General features: G+C 38.8%; 1 protein-coding gene across 1 annotated transcript; it reads left to right on the top strand.

The window, feature by feature from the left end:
* Positions 1 to 26,061, top strand: LOC311083890 (trypsin-like). Its single transcript, XM_084115649.1, has 6 exons — positions 1 to 94; positions 20,306 to 20,326; positions 20,432 to 20,600; positions 20,691 to 20,950; positions 21,026 to 21,162; positions 23,976 to 26,061. Exons 1-6 carry the CDS (start codon positions 46 to 48, stop codon positions 24,270 to 24,272), a joined length of 933 nt encoding a protein of 310 aa, XP_083971775.1. The 5' UTR covers positions 1 to 45; the 3' UTR covers positions 24,273 to 26,061.
* Positions 26,062 to 27,208: the final 1,147 nt, after the last annotated feature.

Here is a 27,208-nt window from a genome sequence, read left to right as displayed (position 1 = left end):
CTGAGAGTTGAGCAGACAGCAGTCAGAACACGCAACAGAGCAAGTATGAAGTTTAACACCGCTGTTGTTGGAACCATACTTCTCAACATAGCAGGTAAAATCTTACTAAAGTTCATAAGTGTAAGCTTAATCATGTTTAAATTATTTAATAATGACAAGCCAATTGAATTCCTCTTGCTACGGACCTTTGTAACTCTCCCACCATGATACCTGAAATGGCTGTACTACAAACACACTTTTGTAACATTATACGCTACCATTCAAAAGTTTGTGGTCAGTAATACATTTTGTTTTTGGAAAGAAATGAAAGAAATTATCACTTATATTCAGCAAGGATGTGTTTAATTGAAGTGACTGTAAAGACAAGTATGTAGCAAAAGCTTTCTATTTCAGATAAATGTGGTTCTTTTGAACTTTCTATTCATTACAGAATCCTGAAAAAAGGCCACAACTGTTTTCAACATTGATAATAATGATATTTATTTGGGCAGCAAATCAACATATTAGTCAAGTCAAGTATATATTTGTATAGCGCTTTTCACAATACAGATTGTATCAAAGCAGCTTCACAGTATTAAATCAAAATAACACAACAAGGTTTGTTTCTAGTGGAAAAAACGTCCACGTTTGGTAAGGCTGATCAATAGTATTATTGATTGATTAAATTAAATTAAATATCCCCAACTGAGCAAGCCAAAGGCAACAGTGGCAAGGAACCAAAAAACTGCATCAAGTGACCTAATGGAGAAAAAAAAAACTTGGGAGAACCCAGGCTCAGTCGGGGGCCAGTTCTCCTCTGGCGTTTATGAACTAGAGGCCGGATTTAACTGTAAGATTAAAAATATTATATGAATGCCTGGCTGAAGAGATGCGTCTTTAATCTAGTTTTAAACTGGGAGAGCGAGTCTGAGCAACGAACAGTATCAGGAAGGCTATTCCAGAGTTTTGGAGCTAAATGTGAAAATGCTCTCCCTCCTTTGGTTGATCTGGATATCCTAGGTATGACCAAAAGCCTTGAATTTAGTGATCTTAAAGAGCGCGATGGATTATAGGGCGATAGAAGATCCATTAAATAGACTGGAGCTAAGCCATTTAGGGCTTTATAAGTCAGTAGCATTACCTTGTAATTAATACGGAACTTTATAGTCCTTTATAGTCCCATTCCTGAATGTAGTGATGATAAAATCGGTAGGCCTGTCACGATAACAAAATTTGCTGGACGATAAATTGTCCAAGAAATTATTGCGATAAACGATAATATTGTCGTTCTGAGACCATTTTCATCTAATATAATTATAATGCCATAATAATGCAGGTACACCTTTTCAAAGATCTATAAACTTTTATTTCTAAAGAATATTAAACATTGAAAACATTTTAAATATACACAAAATTAACAAAATAACCAAAAACAATAAAAGCAATGGACTCTCAGTGTCTGTTAACAAAAAAATTCACTTGAATAAATACCAAAAACAATAAATAAAATGGATGGGAAGGGGGAAGGGTACTCTGGGTTCGGGCCCAATATCCGAGCTCGGAGCCCTCTCCCCGGACAGCACGCCAAATATGCATACCATTTATTCTATCTAACTTATTTGTAAGTGTGAACTCAAATCTCCTCATAAACAACAAAGTCTAGACGCGATGTAAATAAGAGATTCACTGTGCAGTGCGGACAACTTCAGTGTTTATGACGAGAGTTTCAGTGAGAGTGCAGAAAAGGATAAGTAAGTCATAGCGTAACGCCGCCTTCAAACTGGAAATCAGCTCCGTAATACGCAATACGCCCCCAGCAGACGTTGTACTACACCGTTGAAAAGCGTCGGAAGCTTCGGAAGCGAGTAGAACAAAAATGGCGGAGAGATTAAAACGGTTGATTTTGTCAGAGTCAGAATGTACAATTCTGTTTGATCTCTCTGATGAGGGTTATAGAGACATTAATCGGAAGGCTACTGCATGGAGGAAAGTTCCCCAGGACGTTGACATGTCAGGTCGGCTAAATGTGATATAGTGGTATATAAGGCTTTTAATTGTATTATCTGCCCTAATAACGTTAGAAAATCAGGAAAATAAAAAAATGACATGACTTAACTTTTAATAAAATAAATAATGATTTTATAACGATAAGAATTCAGGTTTGTTTATCAGTACCATAGCAACGCTAACTTCCGCTGGAATTGTCCGTCGATAGCCTTTCGCAAGAGCCTTTCGCAAGAGTTTCGCATCCGGATGACCAACTGACACGATTTTTTTTCGCACCGCACTCGTTCGGACCCGTTCGGACCCGTTCGGACCCATTCGCATGCGGTCTGCGAATCTCCATAGGAAATGAATGACTTCCGGTCGTTTCGAAGCCGTATCGGAGCTGATTTCAAATGCCAGTGTGAAGGCGGCGTTAAAGGGAGCTCTATACGACAATTCACCATGACGTCACAACAGTAATAGATGTTCTTCCGGGTGGCAAAAGCCGAAGCGTTCCTATGGCAAAGCTAGTAAATTGCTTGGAAGGGAGGCCCACCGTCGACAGTAAAAATGTAATAAAAATAAAACAATGAATTAAATATAATGCATTTTTTTAATCATAATAACAACTGTGTTTAATGATATAAGTAAAACATATAATAAATATGTAATATAGTTAGCCTGACGTCGTCATACTCAGATTCTAGTCAGAATGTGAGTCTGATACTGGTCCATTGAGCTTTAATTATGGGGCGTGTTTCAACCGAACCAGGAAAGAAAATGCCTCTGCACTCAATTGGATAGACCTACAACCAATCAGAGAAACGGAGTAAGTTTTCATTCATGTTTCCGATCGACAAATGCCTTGATCGCGGTTCTCTTTTCCTCTTTTAAAAATAATGCGCTTACCCAGGGGGCAAAACACCTGTTTTTTAGGAAATCAGACATGGGCTGCTGTAAAAGGTTGTCATATAAAAATGAAATCTATGATGTCTTTGGATCACAACCTGGGTGGACAACCCGGTCAGCAAGCTGCTGGAAACTTGTAATTAGGGTCAAAACAATGCTACCTCAAATTCTGCTTTAACTCCCCAGAATCACCCAAACATGCTAAAAAGGTTTAATTATATTCATGGATCGTGAGCCATATCTCCCTGATACTTTATGCTAGAAACAAACTGAGCACATCTTTCAAAAGAGTGGAAGATAAGCTTTCATCTGATGCATCTTGATGCCTGATTGTACATGTAATTAGAATGTAACAGTTAACAATGCCTCTTAATTCATAGGTAGGCAAAAAAAAAAAAAAAAGAAACAAATATTGAACATTCCATTTGTAATCGGTAGCATTCTTTTACCTTTGTTGTTGTTAAAATAAACAAATTACCATGTGAAGTTAACTTTTACTAGATGAAATCATATTTTGATCATTTTCACTAACCAGACAGTTCTCATGGCCCATAACACATTTAGAGGGAATTCAATTTCAAGCCTATAATAGCCTGTCAATTCAAACAAGATCCAAGAAAGAAGTTTACCATTAGCTGGTGTTAACTGGTAAAATGCTGTTGTCTTTTGCTATTTGAGCAAGTTGGAACACAAAATTTTTTATTTAGTCTTTCATTCACTGCTATAGAAGTTAACCCAACTATGATGCCTTCCACTTCTGAGAAACCCAGAAATGTCATAAAAGTGCATCTATCCATCATAAAAGTGCATCTATCCATGATAAAAGTGCATCTGTCCATCATAAAAGTGCATCTGTCCATGATAAAAGTGCATCTATCCATGATAAAAGTGCATCTGTCCATCATAAAAGTGCATCTGTCCATCATAAAAGTGCATCTGTCCATCATAAAAGTGCATCTGTCCATCATAAAAGTGCATCTGTCCATCATAAAAGTGCATCTATCCATGATAAAAGTGCATCTGTCCATGATAAAAGTGCATCTGTCCATGATAAAAGTGCATCTATCCATGATAAAAGAGCATCTATCTATCATCAGGGTTCCCACTCTAAACCAAATGTCAAATTCCCTGACTTTTCCCTGACTTTCACTGACTAAAAAGATGAACTTCCATGACCTATAATGAACGGCAAAACAGGCCGCTGTTTTGCGGACCACCGAGCAGACAAAAAACAGCCACCTGTCCTAACCTGATGTGACAAAGCTACAAGACGACAAAATCAATCATAAATCACAGCCAATCATAACTGCGCGTGTTGGCTCTGTTCGCAAAAATCGCTGCAAAGATGCTTTCCAACAGGTGTTTTACCATTCGTTGTAAAACTGTGGACCTATTTTTCCAAACGCCTCACACCCGTACATTCTTCCGTTGAGAGCTTGAATAATAGACACTCCAGCCCAGTTTCCGGCGGCGGAGTAATACCGTACCTCACAGCACATCCAATACAAGTCAATGGAGTTGACTAAGATAAAACCTGTTGGAAAGCATCTTTTGCAGCGATTTTTATGTGAGCATATCAGTGAACACCCCTGACCACTCGGTGAGTTTCACGTCTTTGTAAACGAAAGTTTAATGCGTTTTAGGAAGGATTGTTCCAGTGCCCATAGGCAGCCATTCTGTAGGTCGGGGGGAAAGCGAAAGAAACCTAAAGTCCTCGGGACAGCAGCATGTGTCCAAATTTTTACCTTAACCGTTCTATTTCATCAGAAACGATCTGTAAACAGGGCTTTAAGTGTAAAATACCGAACTTGTCCTTTAAGCTGAGACATGCTCCACTGTGTCTCACACTGCCGTCACTGCTGGGGGTGGGAGCGGCTTCATTAGCTGATTGCGGTTCTCTTGGAGCTATATGGGGAGGCTGCAGTAGAGCACTGATGGGCACTTGGGCCAAAGATGATGCTCCTGTCGGCTTCATACGAGTAGCATGCTTCTTGCTGTTTGCGTGGCCTCACCCATATTTGATAGCTCAATAGTAGTTTTACAAACTTTACATTTAGCTTTTCTGTCGTCTACTTTTAACACCCAGTTAAAAGAAATTGTTCCTTTTGTAGCCAAAGCGCTTGAAATTTACATTTTCCTGGCATGTTTGCCTTAGTCGAATGCAGTCACCTGTACCTGTTAACTAAGTGATTTCCAATTGAGCAGGAAGGGAATAAATATGGCGCTCAAAATAGCCTAAGCACAACAATACAGAAAGATGTGTGAAACAGCGCGATAAAAAAAATCGGTATAGAAAAATTACATTTTGATAAATGTAAACTAAAATTTAAAGCAACAAACTAAATTCCCTGATATTCCATGACTTGGACAAAAAATATATAAAATTCTGACTTTCAATGTCTGGAATAGACATTTTAAAATTCCATGACCCGTGGGAACCCTGTATCATAAAAGTGCATCTATCCATGATAAAAGTGCATCTATCCATGATAAGTGCATCTGTCCATCATAAAAGTGCATCTGTCCATCATAAAAGTGCATCTATCCATGATAAAAGTGCATCTATCCATGATAAAAGTGCATCTGTCCATGATAAAAGTGCATCTGTCCATCATAAAAGTGCATCTGTCCATGATAAAAGTGCATCTGTCCATCATAAAAGTGCGTCTATCCATCATAAGTGCATCTATCCATCATTAAAGTGCATCTATCCATCATTAAAGTGCATCTGTCCATCATAAAAGTGCATCTGTCCATCATAAAAGTGCATCTATCATGATAAAAGTGCATCTATCCATGATAAAAGTGCATCTGTCCATCATAAAAGTGCATCTGTCCATCATAAAAGTGCATCTGTCCATGATAAAAGTGCATCTGTCCATGATAAAAGTGCATCTATCCATCATAATCCATAATCTATCCATCATGGATAGATGCACTTTTATGATGGACAGATGCACTTTTATGATGGACAGATGCACTTTTATCATGGATAGATGCACTTTTATGATGGACAGATGCACTTTTATGATGTACAGATGCACTTTTATGATGGACAGTGGACAGATGCACTTTTATGATGGATAGATGCACTTTTATGATGGACAGATGCACTTTTATGATGGACAGATGCACTTTTATGATGGATAGGTGCAATTTTATGACATTTCTGGGTTTCTCAGAAGTGGAAGGCATCATAGTTGGGTTAACTTCTATAGCAGTGAATGAAAGACTACATTAAATAAAAAAATTTGTGTTCCAACTTGCTCAAATAGCAAAAGACAACAGCGTTTTACCAGTTAACACCAGCTAATGGTAAACTTCTTTCTTGGATCTTGTTTGAATTGACAGGCTATTATAGGCTTGAAATTGAATTCCCTCTAAATGTGTTATGGGCCATGAGAACTGTCTGGTTAGTGAAAATGATCAAAATATGATTTCATCTAGTAAAAGTTAACTTCACATGGTAATTTGTTTATTTTAACAACAACAAAGGTAAAAGAATGCTACCGATTACAAATGGAATGTTCAATATTTGTTTCTTTTTTTTTTTTTTGCCTACCTATGAATTAAGAGGCATTGTTAACTGTTACATTCTAATTACATGTACAATCAGGCATCAAGATGCATCAGATGAAAGCTTATCTTCCACTCTTTTGAAAGATGTGCTCAGTTTGTTTCTAGCATAAAGTATCAGGGAGATATGGCTCAAGATTCATGAATATAATTAAACCTTTTTAGCATGTTTGGGTGATTCTGGGGAGTTAAAGCAGAATTTGAGGTAGCATTGTTTTGACCCTAATTACAAATTTCCAGCAGCTTGCTGACCGGGTTGTCCACCCAGGTTGTGATCCTCAGATCCACGTCATAGATTTCATTTTTATATGACAACCTTTTACAGCAGCCCATGTCTGCTAAACCCCCTTTGCCCCCTGGGTAGCTGTCGATATCTTCTATAACAGACGCGATGGCGGAATTTACACATGTTTCATAAACAAAAGTTCGGCAGGAGCACGTTCACATAATCAATCCAATCAACTTGTCATCAAACACAATGTCTACACTATCAGCATGTGAGGAAGCATATTATTCACTCTGTCAACTCACCTAACATTCCTTTACAGTTTTCAGCATCCCTCCGCTCACTCTCGGCTTGTCCTTCCACAGCCTGGAATACGGGGGGAGTACTTTGGGTTCGGGCCGAATACCGAGCCCGATCCTCAGACAGTACGCCAAATATGCATTTATTCTATCTGACTTATTTGTAAGCGTGAACTCGTGAAATCTCAATTTTCCAGCGGCAGTCATTTGAATTCAACCCAAGCGCTCGTTGATGACGTGGATGATTACGTTACCGTTGCTCATCTGTCCATCATCGTATAAAGCCCGCCCCTGACAATTTGAATGGTCCGAACAATTTTTGTTCGGGCATAATAGCTCCTCAACGGATCGAGTCCAGGGGCCTATACCATGAAGCCGGTTTAGGTGGCTAGCCAGCTATGTTTCAGTTTAGTTTCCGCCAACCCTGGGTTTTAGGTACTATGAAAGTAGCTCGGCTTTAATCGGTGTTCGTTGCCATGGTATCTTACGCTGCACGGCTAACCTGCTCCGGCGCAGGTTATGTTCTGGGCTGCGTTCAGCCCCGACAAAACGTTGCACAACGTTTTTTAAACAGAAACGGTGACGCGTTGAACACACTGTTCTGATGACGCAAGAGTTGCAACTATGGCAGCTGAGAAGGCCATTCTTTGTGTTCTTTGTGAAGAATTTTCGGAGCCTGATGAAGTCGGTATAAATATGTGTTTAATAGTACAAAATATGCCCGATGTTACAGTTACTGCACTTGCCGCCCAGAACAAAAGAGAACGTATCTCAAACCCCGTTGCACACCGGTGCACGCCGTTTCCAGGAAACATGACGTTCAACCCGGAAACCGTAGCAAAACGTTGCGCACCGTTTTGAACTTGAACGTGCCCCTGGATTCGAGATCTCAGACTGAAGTTTGACCAATCAGCTGAGAGCAAAGAAACATATAGGTGGCGTAACTTATTCACCTTTTCTTCCAAATCCTGTGACATCTCAGCGCAAATTGTTAGACGAGCACTTCGTAAAGAAAGAATTTTTAGCATGACAAAATCCCCTTGCCTTTCCTGATAGTTATTTGTATGAAAGATACAGATTTTCCGCGGAAGCAATGTCTTATCTTTACGAACTTCTTGAGCCGCACATAAATAATTTAACACGTCGAATTCATGCACTTACTGTACCGCAAATATTGCGTTGCGTTTTTTTTTTGCAAGTGGTACATTCTTGCACGGTGGGTGACGCACAGAAGCTAGGGGAAAACATATGTTTGTCGAACCATTCGCAAGGTGGTCCTCGCTCTGCAGGAGTACATTAATAGTTTCATTAATAGTGTTCCCCGGACATTTATCGACCATGTCCATAAAAGAGGACTTTTATAAAATTGCCGGTAAGATATATTGATAGGGTGACATCACATGAACACTTTTTTTTTTTTTTTTTTTTTTTTTTTCAAAAAGCAAATTTCACAAATGTAGGCTACTATACAATACATGTTAAGAATTATTTTAAATATTTTTTATTATTATTCTGTTAATCTTATGATAGGATTCCCTAGAGTCATTGCAACATGCAGTCAATTGCTCCAATCTCCACTCCACTGCTCTAGGGGAACATGAGGCAGATTATGTTAATAGGAAGTCCTATCACAGCCTTAATGTTCAGGTAGAGATGATGTGAATATGTGAGATGATTATTTTCTGAGAGATGAATCTTTAAATTAATAGTAACATTAACATATATAACAATGATCTACTAAACATTTCATCTGCAGACGACTTGTGGTCATGAACGTATGATCACAAGTTTGGATGCCAAATGGCCTGGCTCCAGTGCTTGACTCACAAATTTTCCGTGAGTCTTTGTTGTGTCAGCGCTTTGAGGAAAGCAAGTTAAATTTGGTACAGTACAAAACACTGTTAATTTGAACGGAGATAGAAAAACCTACACAATAACCCCCTATCATGACCCTCAGACAGGGCCACAGCACCGCTTCAATGTGGCCCTCAGTAAAACCAGAGTGGTGGTAAAACCCACCCAGTAAAACCCACCCAGCTGGTGCAGATGTAGATGCAATCACCATACAATATTACACTTAATAAAAGCACATTGAAACTGCAGATAGGTCTCAAACTGTTTTCTTGGTTTTGTGGGATGGGAGGGAGAAAGAGCAAGAGAAAGTTGCATTAATAAATATTCATACTAAAGTGTTACTTGGTTAAATAAGTTCACATACTGAGATCAGTTTTATCCAGCTGTTTGATCTCCAATTTTTTTTTTTTGGAGCCTTCTCAGCTCACAGTCCAGCTCCTTTAGTGTGCAGTCTAGTTCAAGTCTCCTTTAGTGTGCAGTCTAGTTCAAGACTCCTTTAGTGTGCAGTCTAGTTCAAGACTCCTTTAGTGTGCAGTCTAGTTCAAGACTCCTTTAGTGTGCAGTCTAGTTCAAGACTCCTTTAGTGTGCAGTCTAGTTCAAGACTCCTTTAGTGTGCAGTCTAGTTCAAGACTCCTTTAGTGTGCAGTCTAGTTCAAGACTCCTTTAGTGTGCAGTCTAGTTCAAGACTCCTTTAGTGTGCAGTCTAGTTCAAGTCTCCTTTAGTGTGCAGTCTAGTTCAAGTCTCCTTTAGTGAGCAGTCTAGTTCAAGTCTCCTTTAGTGAGCAGTCTAGTTCGTCTCCTTTAGTGAGCAGTCTAGTTCGTCTCCTTTAGTGTGCAGTCTAGTTCGTCTCCTTTAGTGAGCAGTCTAGTTCAAGTCTCCTTTAGTGTGCAGTCTAGTTCAAGTCTCCTTTAGTGAGAAGTCTAGTTCAAGTCTCCTTTAGTGAGCAGTCTAGTTCAAGTCTCCTTTAGTGTGCAGTCTAGTTCAAGTCTCCTTTAGTGAGAAGTCTAGTTCAAGTCTCCTTTAGTGAGCAGTCTAGTTCGTCTCCTTTAGTGAGCAGTCTAGTTCAAGACTCCTTTAGTGTGCAGTCTAGTTCGTCTCCTTTAGTGTGCAGTCTAGTTCAAGACTCCTTTAGTGTGCAGTCTAGTTCAAGACTCCTTTAGTGTGCAGTCTAGTTCAAGTCTCCTTTAGTGTGCAGTCTAGTTCAAGTCTCCTTTAGTGAGCAGTCTAGTTCAAGTCTCCTTTAGTGAGCAGTCTAGTTCGTCTCCTTTAGTGAGCAGTCTAGTTCGTCTCCTTTAGTGTGCAGTCTAGTTCGTCTCCTTTAGTGAGCAGTCTAGTTCAAGTCTCCTTTAGTGTGCAGTCTAGTTCAAGTCTCCTTTAGTGAGCAGTCTAGTTCAAGTCTCCTTTAGTGAGCAGTCTAGTTCAAGTCTCCTTTAGTGAGAAGTCTAGTTCAAGTCTCCTTTAGTGAGCAGTCTAGTTCGTCTCCTTTAGTGAGCAGTCTAGTTCAAGACTCCTTTAGTGTGCAGTCTAGTTCGTCTCCTTTAGTGTGCAGTCTAGTTCAAGACTCCTTTAGTGTGCAGTCTAGTTCAAGACTCCTTTAGTGTGCAGTCTAGTTCAAGTCTCCTTTAGTGTGCAGTCTAGTTCAAGTCTCCTTTAGTGAGCAGTCTAGTTCAAGTCTCCTTTAGTGAGCAGTCTAGTTCGTCTCCTTTAGTGAGCAGTCTAGTTCGTCTCCTTTAGTGTGCAGTCTAGTTCGTCTCCTTTAGTGAGCAGTCTAGTTCAAGTCTCCTTTAGTGAGAAGTCTAGTTCAAGTCTCCTTTAGTGAGCAGTCTAGTTCAAGTCTCCTTTAGTGTGCAGTCTAGTTCAAGTCTCCTTTAGTGAGAAGTCTAGTTCAAGTCTCCTTTAGTGAGAAGTCTAGTTCGTCTCCTTTAGTGAGAAGTCTAGTTCAAGTCTCCTTTAGTGAGAAGTCTAGTTCGTCTCCTTTAGTGAGCAGTCTAGTTCGTCTCCTTTAGTGAGCAGTCTAGTTCAAGACTCCTTTAGTGTGCAGTCTAGTTCAAGACTCCTTTTGTACAGGGCCCTGACTGAGTCTGTTTCCACCTAAAACATAATTCCACCACAAACATGATCATTACAAGTTTCAAAAATGATCAAAAAAGTTCCTTGACTTCCTACAAACACAGGACTGACTGTAATTTATGTCAAGGGTTTTAAATCCTTACACATTTCTTCTGAAGCCCATTGAGGTAGAGGCCTCCGTTTCTGGGGCAGGTTCTGAAAAATCCTACAATAATAGAGATGTGTAAGGGCCAGTCCCTTTTTTATGCCACACATTTAAATGTTTGCCATAATAAAAAGCCCAGTGCATTCACATCAGCAACTGTCTGAGAACACACAGACAGAGTGTCTTCATTTCCTCCACCCTAATAAATAAAAATAGGCCAATGTAAAGCATAACTGTTGTAAAGCAGGTTATGTTTGGTGTTCTGTCTGCTGCATACTGACCTCTGTGTGCGAGACTGTGTATGTGTGCTGGCTTCAACAGGGACACTGTATTTCCCTCTACTGCAGAACATAGTCAGCCATATTTAAAACTTAAAAAAGTAGTAATGTATTGCACACGTACCCAGTGTTACTTGCTTAGAGGAGCCAGCACCAGGGTCAGACTGTACAGCACCTGTAATCACATCCATAATCGGCCGTCCCTTATTGCCTACTCAGAGCCAACTCCTCCGCCAGTGTATTCTGGTTTTCTGAATTTAAAGTCCGCGTGAACCGGAAGTTGCAAACGACTTTTCTCCAGTGTTGTGACGTGTTTCCCAGTGAAACGGAATATTGAACAGAGGGCAGGGTTTTACTCTAGCGCTCCTCCTCTCCATCTCTGCTCATAGCAGACTAACGGTCTGAGGGGAGTGGTTAAGCGTTTCCCAACCCAAGTCCTCAAACCTACGTCATCAGGGAAGGTCCTCCAACGCAGAGGGGAGGGGCATTTTCAGATTTTGATTAAAGATTACGAAGCCAAAAAATTTTTTTGTGTGGATTGACTTGCATGGATGAATTGTTCACCACAAAACGATCAATTTAGGCAAACAAAGTAAGTATGGTCAATTTTGATTTCATGTGGACTTTAACTCTTTATTTCTGTTTGCTGCAAACAAGTGTTTATGATAAAATGTTCACAAAAGTAATAAAAGGTTGTGGTAAATACTCACCACTTTGAATTATATTTTTATATTTTGTCTTTATCTGCTGCCAAGAACATTTGGAGTTGGGGTTGCATCTAAAAATCAATGAATATTAATCTTTCTTAGTACATACATGCACATTTTTATATATTATAAAAATAGGCTATAGGCTATATTACACATATAGGCTACACATACATAATTGTACATAAATATAGAACGTATTTGTTTAACTTACACATTAACATGAATCAGCAATCTTTCTCCAACAGTCTTCTCTTGCTTTGGCAGCAGAGAACGTATTGTTTCGAGCTTGAAATACATATTTAAATTCATCGTAATTCTGAATGATTATCTCTTGTTCCTCCGCGGAAAAATATATCGCTCTCGCTCTACCCGCGATTGGTTGTTCATTGCCGACGTCACTCTTTTATGTGCACGCGCGCGTGGAGTAATCATAGCTTGAGGATCAAAGCCTGAGTTGACAGAGAAAGTTGATGAGCTGCATCATGGTACCAATAAAGCCTGATCGCATCGGTTTGGTTTTGTCAACTCAAAACTAATCCTGTAACCCCGAGTTTGTTCAGCTACCTTCATGGTACAGGCCCCAGACCGAACTTCCCGACCTAAAAATTTTGTGGGCGGGGCTAAGTTCGGCTGGCATCCAGGCTATAATATAGTAGGCCTACACATAATTAGCAAAATACTCTCTATAGCTCTTTTTTCTAGCCAAAATAACGTGCTATATAGCCAATCATAGTCATTAAATGGCTTCCTGAGGTAAATGTTATGAGACATAATTGTTCTCCAGCTGTTAGGCTATATTGACCTTTGCGCGGTTGAAAAACACTGATTGGCCGATATTATGTATTAGGAATATACATTTCGGTAAGTTGCATGAGAAAATGGATGTGTGGCGCATGAGAGCGTGTGAAAAGTGATATTGCGTGAGTCTCACGGTCAGTGCGTGAAAGTGGGCAGCCCTCTTTTATTTCAGGCAGGCAGTGACTGGCAATGAGTCTTCAACTTTGATCAACAACAATGTTTTTAACTAAGTAACTGTTGCAAGCGCCGGCTGGATCTCTTCAGTTAGTCAGTGGAAGCCGCTCGCGTTCTGCCACCCGGAAGTTACTCGGTGCCTATTGTTTACAAACATTCTGAAAAGGCCTATTGACAATCTAAATAATAGTTTTGTTTTTTCCATGCTTCTAGAGGACCAGTGGTTACGTGCACACTGTAAAAAATTGATAACTGCATTTAAATGTGGGAGTGAATCCGCTAAATTATTGTCCTGTGAGTCATGAAATTGCGATAACCATATCAACATGATAACGTGACAATGATAACCATAGCAACATTTTGGCGTCTTAGCCTAATGTTATGATTTTTGTTACATTTACACTTTAGTCATTTACATACACCTTGCAGAACCTCCAAAATGTTTTATGAAATTTTTATTTATTGTTTAATAATAAGGATCATAAAAACGTTAGCCTAGTCCACAAGACAAAATACAAACACAAAATTCAAGACAAATTTTAATACTGTGTGTCATTCCCTGAATGATCCACAACTTTTTTTTTTTTGTAATGGTATGTTGTTCATTAGTCCCTTGTTTGTCCCGAACAGTTAAACTGCTCAAAGGTCTTTAGAAAAATCCTCCAGCTCCTGCACATTCTTTGCTTTTCCAGCATCTTCTGCATATTTGACTCTTTACTAGCAGTGATTGTATGATTTTGAGATCCATCTTTTCACACAACTGAAAGACTCATACACAACTATTACAAACACTGCAAACATTCAGTGATGCTCAAGAGGGAAACATCCATTTAGAGCCAGGGCGTGTAAATTGGTGTAAATTGTTCTTATTTTGTTTAAAAATTCATTCATTAATTTAATACTGCCCTTCAGAGGCTAAATAAGATATTAACATGTAAAAAAAAAAAAAAAAAAAAATGTACACATCACCATCTTCTTGCTTAAACGTTTACCCCTGGCTCTTAAAGGGGACCTATTATGCAAAATTCACTTTTGTATGATGTTTGGACATAAATGTGTGTTGGCAGTGTGTGTACACAACCACCCTACAGTGATAAAAATCCACTCACTCCTTTTTTCAGAATGTGGCTTTAGTGACATCACTGAAGCCACAGGCCTCGCCCACGAGTGTTGACTGACACTGCCGTTATAACTTAGACCCGCCCTGATCGAGTTCACTGCGAGTTTACACATCAGCCATTGCTGCAGCAATGCACTCACGAGAAGAGTCGAAGCATCTCCCAAGCGTTGTTGAAGGTGTTGTAGCTGGATGTATTCATTCACATAGCTCTCTCTATTTACTCTTGAAATCTGCCAGCCACTGAAGACGAGGTGGATTCATTTTGTTTTCAAAGAAAATGCTCCCTCAACTCTACAGTAAGTTAATTTATGTAAGTTACTTATGCACTTCTTATACTGTTTACTCAGCTCTAACAGTGATTTTCTCAAGAAAAACTGATGCTTCATATCTTTTGTGTGACATACAGTAAACTTTATTAAACTCATCAGTATATTTTGTCATCATTCAGACAATTCAGATCGTCAGACGGAGTCCTACAGCAGGCTTGCATTAATAGTGTATACAAGCAATGCCAAATAGGTTATAATCGTAATTAAACTCAACTATACCTGTTCCAACTCCATACAGCATATATTCTCTGACTCTGTAGGCATTTTTATGGTCGAAATGAACACCATTACTGTGACGTGTCTGTTTTATTATTATCATCTTCCCTGTTCTGGCTCTGATCGCGGCTGCTTAGGCTCCGCCCCCTGTGCCGTGAACCAGCAGCTCATTAGCATTAAAGGAGAAGCACTAAAACAGTGCGTTTTTCACAGACCCAAAAAATTATGATTTAAACGTGCTGTAAATAAAATTCTGTTGGGTATTTTGAGCTAAAACTTCACATACACACTCTGGGGACATCAGAGACTTATTTTACATCTTGTGAAAAGGGGCATAATAGGTCCCCTTTAATGCATCGTGTTGCATTCTTGAGCATTACCTTGCAGATTCTGAAAGCTGTGACCAATCATAATGCAGATATCCTCCATTTTTGTCTGACAAACAAACCAAACCAAAAGGTGTGTATTGACATCTTTTTGCAGTTCTAATGTTCATTCATGTTTAATTCGTGCTATAACTAAAATAGATGATCAGTTCACATGTTGCTTGAACTAAGGCGCTACACATTAAAGCGGCACAAAATGGTATTTATTGTTTGAATTTCACAAAAATGACACAATTTTAAAGCTGAGACTTTATTTTATACCAAAAGGAATAAGGAATTTTTTTTTTTTAATTGTAAAAATATTTCACAATATTATTTTTGCTGTATTTTGGATCAAATAAATGCAGCCTTGGTGAGCAGAAAATACTTCTTTTAAAAATATAAAATATCTTACTAATCTGAAACATTGTTTTTTCAGGGGCATATCCATTATTTCAGAAGTGAGGGAAACAGAAATGTCAAATGTAATGCCTACCAGTTTTTTCTGACCTTTGTCTTTGATAGGTTTTATTTTTTCTTCTCTGGCTAAGAATTGAACTGTAACTCTTAATGACTTTTTTTTGGTTATCACAGAATCAGAATTTTTTTTTTTTATAGTTTCCTACTGTAATAATGTCACGGTCACCATGTTACTCACATAGACAGTAAAAGAAATGGACATAGCGACCACATAGACTTCAAAGGAGAAAAGTGAAGTCAATTAGCGTACTGCGCACTGCGCAGCCTCAAACTGAGTTTGACGATGAAGATGTGATGTGAGCAGCCTGTCTGACAGTTGTAAGTCTTCTAGTAGCTGTGCCAAGAGAAATCTGAATCTGAAGTAGGAGCTGTCCATGAGCTAGGAGCAACTTTTGTTAAGTATTCTGATTAATTATTTTGTCATTTTGCCTTCACGTCCCCCCAATTGCCTGCAAGCTTCTCCTCCTGTCTATATGATAATGTCTCTACTGTGCGACAGAGAGTCGCTAGGTTATGACGCAATTGTTAGCCTATTTTTACAAAAATAGCTTCTATGGGGCCATAACGTAAGATACAAGGTAATGGAGCATTTTATACATTGTCGTGTTTCTTTAGAAATAAATAATGGACAAATGGAGTCTTTAAACGCCTCAGACGCCATCCAGAGTCTCGTCACACCGAGGCCGCCCGTCCAGAGTCTCGTCCCGCCGAGGCCGCCCGTCCAGAGTCTCGTCCCGCCGAGGCCGCCCGTCCAGAGTCTCGTCCCGCCGAGGCCGCCTGTCCAGTCTCTCGTCCCACCGAGACCGCCCGTCCAGAGTCTCGTCCCGCCGAGACCGCCCGTCCAGAGCCTGCCTTACCACCCGAGCACTCGGTGAAGATGGCCGCCGCCTCACCACTTGAGCCCTCAGCTAAGATGGTTGCCGCCATGCCTGCCGAGCCAGAGACTGTTCACGTCAGTCCTACTGAGCATGAGTCTTCTGTCCGTGAGCCTGAGTCTGTCCCCGAGCCAGAATCGGTGTCTCCCGCCGGATCCTCAGCGTTTAAAACAAAATCCCGTCCACACATGCTCGGTTTAAAAGAAATCTCCGCCTACATGAGAATGCAAAAACACGCTATCACGCGCTGTCAAGAGCATGCCACACCAGCAGGTGATGATATAACTCTAATTGTAAAGCCACGTTGGCCAATCAGAAGCCTGAATCAGAAGCAAAAACCCCGGTTTTACTGTCTATACGACAACATTGCAACCGGCGTTTCTGAAAATCCACACCCTAGCAGGGGTTTTAAAAAATGTTCGGTTTTGCAAGTTCAACATTGGTTATAGGTCGAAAGTTGAATGAAGGAGTACTTATGTCCTTTTGATTTCTTACAGGTTGAGTTGTTGTTGCCCATAACACGCTAGCATTCTGCTAATGAACGCTGATTTGTCAGTGAAGGACTGATTACGACCAGAGATACAGCTTGATGGCATTGTGGCATCCGAAGCGGGACCAGAAACAAACAAAACAAAAACTCTTCTAGCACGTGTGTCAGCTGTGTTGTCGATGCCTCGAGAGAAAAGAAAGTGCAGAGCGCGAAAGCACCAGAGTGGCTGAAGGATTGCCGTAAAGCAGTATCTCTGGTTGTACGATGTGTATGACGTCATTGACACTTTAAAAGACTTTTTAAAGCAAATAAGTGACTCTAAAAAATCTAACACCCAGCAATGTGTAATTTCTTTGCATCTCCTTTCCAATACAACATTCAAATTACTAGACAAAAAATATATCCTGAGAAAAGTGGATTTTGAGGGGTATAGCGCCATAGACCTCCATTCATTCTGCACTCGTCCTGTGATCGCCCTCATATGGAATCAGAGTGGAACTGCAACCAGTTCAGAAGCCGGAAGTGTACTGAGAGTGAAACTTCTCTGAAACAGTCACAGCATTTTGTATGCTGTTGTGAAATATACGCCCCCCCACAGCTGTAGGTGGAGCTCGTGGGGAAAACATGTGACAACAAAAGGGAAAATCAGCGAAGAAGTGACTAGAGTTCGCTAGAGTTGCCGAGTTCTCCTTTCATTAAAAATTCTCATTAGTATTGTAAGAAAACACTCATTTTACCTGGTCAAAAACAGCTCTGTTTTCAGCACACCATTTAAGTGCATGTGTCTTTAAAGGGATACTCCACCGTTTTTTCATATGTTATTCCAGGGGCGTAGTTTGTGGGGGGGGGTTAGGGGGGAGATAACCCCCCCAATATTTAAATCTATGCATTACAACCCCCCCAATATTTATACCATGATCACATGAAAAATATGCAGAATAATTTTTCAACCCCCCCAATGTTCAAACCAAATCTACGCCCTTGTGTTATTCCCTTAACTAAGACGAGTTGATACATACCCCTCCGTGCACTTAATCGCTCTAGCGCGCGGTGACACTTTGAAAGCACTTAGCTTACCCCAGTATATTCAATGGTATCTAACAGCAATGAATTTAGAAGTGACCAAACACATCAACGTTTTCCTTATTTAAAAACAGTTAAACGAGTAGTTAGACAACCAAGTATGGTGACACAAAATAAAACGTATCACTTTTCTAAGCGGGTTAAAAAGGATAACTATAATGTATGGCGGAATAGCACTTTTGGAAGTACTTCGACTTGGCGCAGTAAAAAGTCACGCCTGATCCTCTTTCCACTATTGACTTTCATTGTGTCACCGCGCGCTAGAGCGATTAAGTGCACGCACTGAGATGAGAGAGGTATGTATCAACTCGTCTTAGTTAAGGGAATAACATAGTTTAAAAAACGGTGGAGTATCCCTTTAAATGATAATGAGCTTTGCTCACCCCGCCCCTCTGTTCTGTGCATACACAGTTTGTAACACAATAACACAATAACCATAACGCGTTGTTCATTATAAACGTGGGATTATGAATTATATTGAGAACGTTGTACATAGAAAACATGCCGTAATGTACCTGAGTGTAAACCTTAGCCGCATTCATCGTGAAGCGTGCAGCAAGTAATTTGCAAAGATTAATATAAAGGTTAATAAAATGTTACACTCACTTCTTCTGGAGGTGCAGCAGGAACACGAATAGTTGGTACCGATCCTTTTTTCAGGAGTAGCTTCTTAGCAAAACCAGCTTTATACTGACCCTCGTTTATAAAGCAGTCTGGTGAGAAATGATTTGCGCAAACATGAAAGCATTGACGTTGATCGTGGGGAATATTCCCTTCGAAAACAAAACTCAGCCACTGCGTCTTCAGAGGTTCGGATTTAGGAACATCAAAGTGACTGCTGTGTTCCTTATTACACCCAAGAACAGAACACCACAATCGCTTAGATGCCATTCTGCTCCAGCGTATTAACAATGTCCGCGCGGACTATAATGACAGCTGCTGTCACGCTGAAACGCTGCTGTCAATTAACAATCGTGGGAGGGGTGTCCGACCGTGTGACGTCACACTGTCAGACGGCTCGATTTGAGACGGGAAAACATAAGGAGATTAAAAAAAAAACACTGGATGGATTTTTATCATTTTATGATGGTTGTGTACAGGCACTGCCAACACACATTTCAGTACAATCAACTTGTAAAAGTGCATTTACCATTATATGACCCCTTTAAGGCTCAGAGAAGAAGGAGGTGGGACCCGGTGAACGTTCAAGAAACTTTAGTCATAAAATAAACAAACAACAACACAAAAGTAAAGCGGCAGCCCCTCACGGATATAAACATTATAAAACACAACATAAATAGTCCAGGCCTGGTCCTCTCTCATCTTGCACTGTAGTCACTTTTATCCTTCCGGAGCTCCTCTGTGAGACTTGTGACCGGTGTGGCGTGCAGGTGACGGCCTCGCTGCGTTCCCATGGCTCTTGGCCCTGCACTGCTTGCCACAAAGGTATTTTGAAGAATGGCAAACTGTTGATGGGCCCCATTTACTTCCATAGTATTTTTTTCTTCCATACTATGGAAGTCGATGGGCCCCATCAACTGTTTGGTTGTTTTAATTTTTGGTTGAACTATTTCTTAAACCGGATACAGTATTCACACTATTCATACTTCATACTTATGTGTTACTTTTTATAACCTGTGCTGGGCGTGTTTTTCAATAACAAAAAAAAGGTTTTATTTTTGGCAAATGTAAAGGCCCTTTCACACCAAAAGTGAAATGAATAACCCACAGGCTGAAGGAAATGCAAATTCATGCCGGTTCAGTACAGGAAGTTCAAAACAAAAAAATAAACACAAATGTGATGTTTATCTAAATTCGTTTTTGATTATTAGTGTGGTTGAATTCGATCATCGAAGGTCATCAGCAATGACATTGGTTAATAATGTGAGATTAAATACATATATTTGTGTTATTATTTTATTGCAGAAAGAGCTACAATAACCATCATGTTTACACAGCACACACAACACCTCTGTCCCTTACTCACGATTTCTCTCAACATGGGGACAGGAGATGTGTCAGTCAACAAATGGGAAAACAAAGTAAACTGTGTTACTTATTTGAAAAAGTAACCCAGATATTTTGTTGTAAATTTTAAAATAATGTGTTACTTTACTAGTTAGTTGAAAAAAAAGTAATCTGATTACCTGTAATGCTTTATACCCAACACTGATTTTAACAACATGGCTATAATTCATGTGAAAGTATTATCTTGATTAATGCCAATGGTATGTGCCAACACATTTATGTAAAAGGTGAAACAGTGGTTGTGGGTAACACAAACCAGTTCATCAGCTTTGTAAGTGTTTATCTAAATATCTGGTCTCTGTCTCCCTCATAGGTTCTCTCTGCCAGTTAGATGGTAAGTTGTCATAATTTTAATGACCATAACAATCTTGTTCCACATGTTTTGTATGCTTTTGGGCATTTTAGTTGAGAATTCCCTCACTTTCTTTCCTATAATCAGTATGTGGTCAAGCTCCCTTCAACACCAAGATTGTTGGAGGACAGGCTGCAACGGCAGGGTCTTGGCCGTGGCAAGTCAGCCTTCAAAGTGCCAGCTTTGGTGGCCATTTCTGTGGCGGGAGTCTAATCAATAAAGACTGGGTTTTGTCTGCAGCTCACTGCTTCCAAAAGTATGAAATTGAATCTTAAATACAATACAACTCAAGGCACAATTATACATTTATCACAGTGGAATTAAAACTGAGTTTGCCCATTCACAGCTCCTCCATGGGTACCATTAGTGTCTACCTAGGACGTCGGAGCCAATCGGACTCAAACCCTTATGAGCAATCCAGGACAGCGAGTCAAGTCATTACCCATCCTAACTATAGCAATGACAACGATATAGCACTGCTCCAGCTCTCCTCTTCTGTGACTTTCTCTGATTATATCAGGCCAGTCTGTCTGGCTGCTGCTGGTAGTGTATTTGCTGCAGGTACAGAGAGCTGGGTCACTGGATGGGGCGTGTTACAAGAAGGGAGTGAGTAAATATTTACTTGCAAATACTGTAAAGCTCAGCAACTAGCCATTAAAATGGTCGTCTGATCTGTCACAGGCAACCAGATTCCTGACCTACTGCAGGAGGTGATGATACCAATTGTGAGCAACAGTGACTGTAATAATGATTATGGTGGCATCACAAGCAATATGATTTGTGCTGGATTAACTCAGGGAGGGAAAGATTCATGTCAGGTAAGACTTTTTTAATTTACAAAAATATGAGCATTTAACTTTTTGGGGGTCCCCTGCACTGAACTGTACATTACCTATCAGGGTTACCAGATCTGAGTAACAAAATTAGCCCAATGATTCAGTCCAAACATCAAAACTCAAAATATGCAACTCTCACATCTGTCTCTCATCTCTCAGTCACTGATATGCATTACACACAATTTAACCACTGAATATTCTAGTAGTATCCTTTGATTTCATAAAGGAGCTCACATACTTTGCATACCCTTTGTCAGCTTAAAGTTGGAATGAAACAGAAGTAGTGATCATCTTTTCTTCCCTATTGTGACATATATCTGAGTGAAACGGCTTCTCAAATAGAAAAAATCAAGTTTTTTTATTAATATTATTTATATTATTTATCTCTATTATTTTATTTACCTCTATATTGCTGGATTTTAACAATAATATAAATAAGCACATTCTTCACATTCTCTTGCTTAAATACAAAATTACTGCAGTGCATGCAAAGACCAATTAAAACATTATAATAGAATCCATTGCTCCTCTGCTGACCTCTTGTGGAAAAATAATAATATAACATGACATTTCATGACTATTACCACTAGATAGCCGTAAAGGGATAGTTCAACAAAAAATTTAAATTAGTCCATGATTTACTCCTCTAAAATACTAGGCCTACCCTCAAGCCATCCTAGGTGTAAATGACTTTCTTCTTTCAGACGAATACAATCAGAGTTATAGAATATTAAAAATGTTTTATAGGCTATTTATCTGAAGTGAAGCGAAGTGATGCGTTTATGTTAGAAAAATATCAATATTTAAAACTTTATAAACTAAAATAACCAGCTTCCGACAAATGGCCGTAAGCATCGAATTATGACGAAAGAGTAACCCATACCCTCAGGGCCTTTCCTATTGCATAACACTAGTGGCTGGGAGAACGGAAAAAACAACAACAACTAGAAGTAGAGCTGGACTAATTGGAGTGGAATAAATAAGTGGTCATTATACTTGGTATACTTGGCATATCTTCTATTGCCTTCTCCAGGAACTGGAGGTTTAAGGGATACTCCACTTTAAAATGAAAATTCTGTCATCATATACTCACCCTCATGTTGTTTCAAACCTGTATGAATTTCTTTCTTCTGCTGAACAGAAAGGACGATATTTAGAAAAATATCAGTAACTAGACAGTTTCTAGTCTCATTGACTTCTATAGTATATTTTTTTCCTACTATGGAAGTCAATGAGACCAGAAACTGTCTGGTTACTGACATTCTTCTAAATATCTTCCTTTGTGTTCAGCAGAAGAAAGAAATTCATACAGGTTTGAAACAACATGAGTTTTGAAACAACAATATATGATGACAAAATTTTCATTTTAAAGTGGAGTACCCCTTTAAGTAAGGTTATGCTCCTTGTCATTGCCCCGGCTTGATACACAGCCATCTGTAAGCGTTCTGTAAAACTTCGATCAGCGTTGAGTTCCCTTCTAAAGGAAATGTCTACGTTATGTACACTACTGGTCAAAAGTTTTAGATCGGTAAGATTTTGTATGTTTTTAAAAGAAGTCTCTTCTGCTCACCAAGGCTGCATTTATTTAAAAAAAAAAAAAAAAAAGTATTATTGTGAAATATTATGACAATTTAAAATGACATTTTCTATTTGAATATATTTTAAAATGTAATTTATTCCTCAGATCAAAGCTGAATTTTCAACATCATTACTCCAGTCGTCAGTGTCACATGATCCTTCAGAAATCATTCTAATATGCAGATTTTATGCTCAAAAAACATTATTATTTTCAATGTTGAAAACAGTTGTGTACAATTTTTTTCCCAAAATTCTTTGATGAATAAAAAGTTCAAAAGAACAGCATTTATTTAAAATAGAATATTTTCTAACATTATAAATGTCTTTACTGTAACTTTTGATCAGTTTAACCCATCCTTGATGAATAAAAGTATTGATTTATTTTATTTATTTCCCCCAAAAATAAAATTAAAATTCTTACTGACCCCAAACTTTTGAAGGGTAGTGTTTAATGTTACAAAAGCTTTCCATTTCAGATAAATGCTGTTCTTTTGAACTTTCTATTCATCATAGCATCATGAAATAAATATGTAAATAACTGTTTTCAACATTGATAATAATTATGAATGTTTCTTGAGCATCAGATCATCATATTAGAATGATTTCTGAAGGATCATGTGACACTGAAGACTGGAGTAATGATGCTGAAAATTCAGCTTTGATCACAGGAATAAATTACACTTAACTATATATTCACATAGAAAACAGCTGTTTTAAATTGTAATAATATTTCACAATATGACTGTTTTTGTTTGTATTTTTAATCAAATAAATGCAGCCTTGGTGAACAGAAGATACTTCTTTTAAAAACATTAAAAATCTTACCGATCTAAAACTTTTGACCGGTAGTGTATGTAACCCTGTATTCCCTGAGAAGGGAATGAGATGATGTGTCGCCATACTTCGAGGATGCCTGAGCGTCTTCCTTTAGACAATAGGAATCTGATCACGTGTACAGCTTGTGACATCATCTCACTGTGTCTGTCAATAGCTTAGTTTCACACGTGCTTCAGACACCGGGTTCAGCGGAGACGCGTTCCCAAAGCATCATCAATGCAGCGTCTCGTTCCCATCTCAGCGAAATGGGTCACATACGTAACAGACATTTATATAATAAAAATGAATATGAAATTTTTCATATATGAATTTTTTATTTCATAGTGACTATATAACTGTATATTTTCAGATGTATAAATGTTAAGTGTTTATCAATTCAGGGAGACTCTGGAGGTCCAATGGTCAGTAAGAACGGCTCCCAGTGGTTTCAGTGTGGCATTGTGAGTTTTGGTAAAGGATGTGCACAACCCAACTTTCCCGGAGTGTACACCAGAGTGTCTCAATACCAGGACTGGATCAACTCTTACATGGACAGCAACCAGACTGGATTTGTCGAATTCTATTCCAGTGGATTCAGAAGCTCACCTGACCTGCTTTTATTTTCCATTTCTCTCACATTCTCCATTATTCCTTTCATATGCTCCCTATATCTCTCTTCAGAGAAATTATTTGAATGATTATTCTCAGGGGTTTTTTGATTAAGAGGACAATTGTGCTGTACAAGTTCTCGGAAACTCTCAGAAAGAGATATTGTCATTTATTCTTTACCTTTAAAAAATGTATTATTGTTGGAAAGCTACACTTATTGTGTTGTTACAAAAGATTGTGCACTAAAGAAGTTCGGCAAACATGTGCCCTCAGAGTGTTTTATGACATTTGGCCATATGAATGAAACATAATGACTGCAATTATAATGCATATCTAATAATTATTTCCTCACTTTGGGTCAGAACTGATATTTATAAGGGGCAATATGTAAGAACTGTCATGTATTAATCGTTTTTTCATTGTGTAAACAGCTTGTAACGAAACTTAAAACAAATAACTTCCCAAACTTCATAAATTGTCTATGAAAGCCTAGACTGATTTTTATGTGACGGACTCGAGCCGGATTCGCCAGGAAAATCCAAAGTGATGCCTATAAGTGTGAATTATATTCCATTAAGTGTCAAATGAATACAATATTCAGGATAATTCTGAAAGCTGTTTTGTACTGTATTGTCAATGTCTCGTGATGCAAGGGGTTGATTCAAACTATAGTCTCACATAGCCAGATCTATAATCTTAAATATACTTTATAATCAAACTATCATAAGTTTATCATAAGTAATTTTAATTACCTCGTCTGTCGACATGATGCTGCTGAACTGCAGAGCTTGTGCAAACATATCGACCTCTCTATGATCAGAAGCTTTAACACTTTTTTTTCCACCGCTGTCATTTTTGTTGTGTTTATTTTGTTGTTGAGAGCAGGGCCGAATTTACCTAATATTGTGTGACATAGGAAAAATACATTTATGGGACCCCCAAAGGTCAGAAACCTTATATGACCAAAACTGCTACTTTTTTTGAGGAAACGGAAAAAAAAAGTTTTTTTTTAAATTTAAAAACACTGTGTCAGCAAAGTTTACATACTTGGATCATGTGTCAGACTCATTATATTATTAAAATTTTATCAAAATGAAGCTCAATGGTTACCTGGTTTTTGACCAGCAAATTTCAGGGAATAACGGACATACGTGTTATGTCCGTCATTAGAACGGCTGCATCTGAGGCAGTAAATGGATCACACAGTTATGTCCGTTTTTACCATAAACAAGCTGAAACATGGACTCATCTGACCACAGCACATATTTACACTAAGTTTTGGATCATCTGAGATGAGCTCTGGCCCCAGAGACCGCCAGCATCTCTGCATTGAACAGATGTATAGCTTTCTCTTACAGAGATTCCAGTTGCATTTCTTGATGCAGCATCAGACTGTGTTAAGTGACAACGGTTTTCCAAAGTTCATCCAGTTTCTCATGCAATGCCATCTGAGGGCTTGAAGGTGACACACATTCAACAGAGGTGTCCTGCAGTGCCTATATACTGAGATTTCACTGGATTCCCTGAAATATTTCACAATATTATGTATGGTAGATTCTGAAAGACCTAAAATTTTGTGAAATGTGAATTATGTGATTTTGAATTGTTTGACAATTCTCTCATGAAATTTGGCACAGGGTTGTAGGCCATGAGTCATGCTTGCAAAAATAGAGCCTTTGGCTGATGCTCCATTTATACCCAAACATGATTCCCTTACCTATTACCAGTTCACCTGCGACTGTTTCAAACCTGTTCAACTTGGATGTTCTGTTAACTTATCACTTTTATTTTACAAAATGTCCGAACTTCAATGGAAATGTAGTATATAATGTATACATGTGTGTGATAATTGGATGTTATAAAAAAGTTTATTTTGTCTTTGTTGCTCTATTCTTAAAACTAAAGCTTATAAACATTGTACCAACTAGTTAGTTCCACAAGAGATAGATTTTTTACTTATTTTTTAATCGGGCAACCAAGCCTGGTCTCCTATATAACAGATACAAACCTATGAATAATCTATAAAGCAAATATTGAATTAATAATTACTGATGAGATAAGCAGTGTTGTATACATTTTACATGAACATGATTCAGCTACTAAAATCAATCAGCTGCTTTCATTACACTAGACTACTAGATTTTAAAATGGCCACCAGGGGGCGCCATTTACTGTACTTCTCAGACCTCCACAGACGCTCCTGTACCAATCTCTCCTTCACAACACGAGAAGAGGAACGCCTGCTGAACTAGAGTGATTTAAAATCAAACACAAATATAGATTCCGGTTTAGCAGTAGTCGCCTACAATACAAGTCCATTAAAGGCACACTATGTAGTTTCCGTTTTTCTCAAACACCCTAGAGTCGCTGTGGAGTAGCCTACTTGTATTTAACTGTCATAACTCACGCAGAGCCGTCTCCCGTCTCTGCACTCTTACTTTTGGAAGTATGACTAACATAATTATTTTCACCGGAAAATGTCATCTGCAAGTAACATCCACTTTTGTTCTGACCAACTAAGGGAAAAAAGCATTGCAGTAAATCGAGCTGATTAAATCTAACGATCACATATCATTATACTTTGTTCTCCAACTGTTAATGTTAACATCAGCACTGCGTGACTACATTTAATGCTTTTCCGATATTTATCCTTGTTTTCGCATGGCCCGGTTGCAGTCTCTTTTTTTCCTGTAGCCACTCCAAAGTCCAAAGTGGTCTTTTGCATTTTACAACGGGTGAATCTCCACTTGTCACTGATTGTCGTTTGAACCTTTCTGGATCCGCCGTGAAATTGATAAGTTTAATTACATCAAGTGCTGTGAGAAAAGGCTATAAATCTCCACCTCCAACATCCTCACACGTAATATAGCCTACTAGCCGAGACACCTTCTTTATGTGGACAGATGTGACGTAATGACGCAAAGACACCACTGGAATTAAAAACATTATTACAAGTTTACCGTTTAGAATCAAGCGAGCTAAGGCAAGCAGATAGTTTTGAACACTGGCTGATTAAGTACGTGCT

The sequence above is a fragment of the Abramis brama genome (assembly GCF_963993115.1).
Source record: "Abramis brama genome assembly, chromosome: 1".
In the NCBI taxonomy this organism is placed as follows: Eukaryota; Metazoa; Chordata; class Actinopteri; order Cypriniformes; family Leuciscidae; genus Abramis; species Abramis brama.
Note: the sequence above shows the minus strand (reverse complement) of the source record. Positions and strands in the feature narration are given on the sequence as shown.

Coding starts and splice junctions, on each gene's coding strand:
- LOC311083890 (XM_084115649.1), top strand. CDS start 46: ATGAAGTTTAACACCGCTGTTGTTGGAACCATACTTCTCAACATAGCA. Junction 20,327..20,431: donor TTCTCTCTGCCAGTTAGATG/GTAAGTTGTCAT, acceptor TCCTATAATCAG/TATGTGGTCAAGCTCCCTTC. Junction 21,163..23,975: donor GAGGGAAAGATTCATGTCAG/GTAAGACTTTTT, acceptor TTATCAATTCAG/GGAGACTCTGGAGGTCCAAT.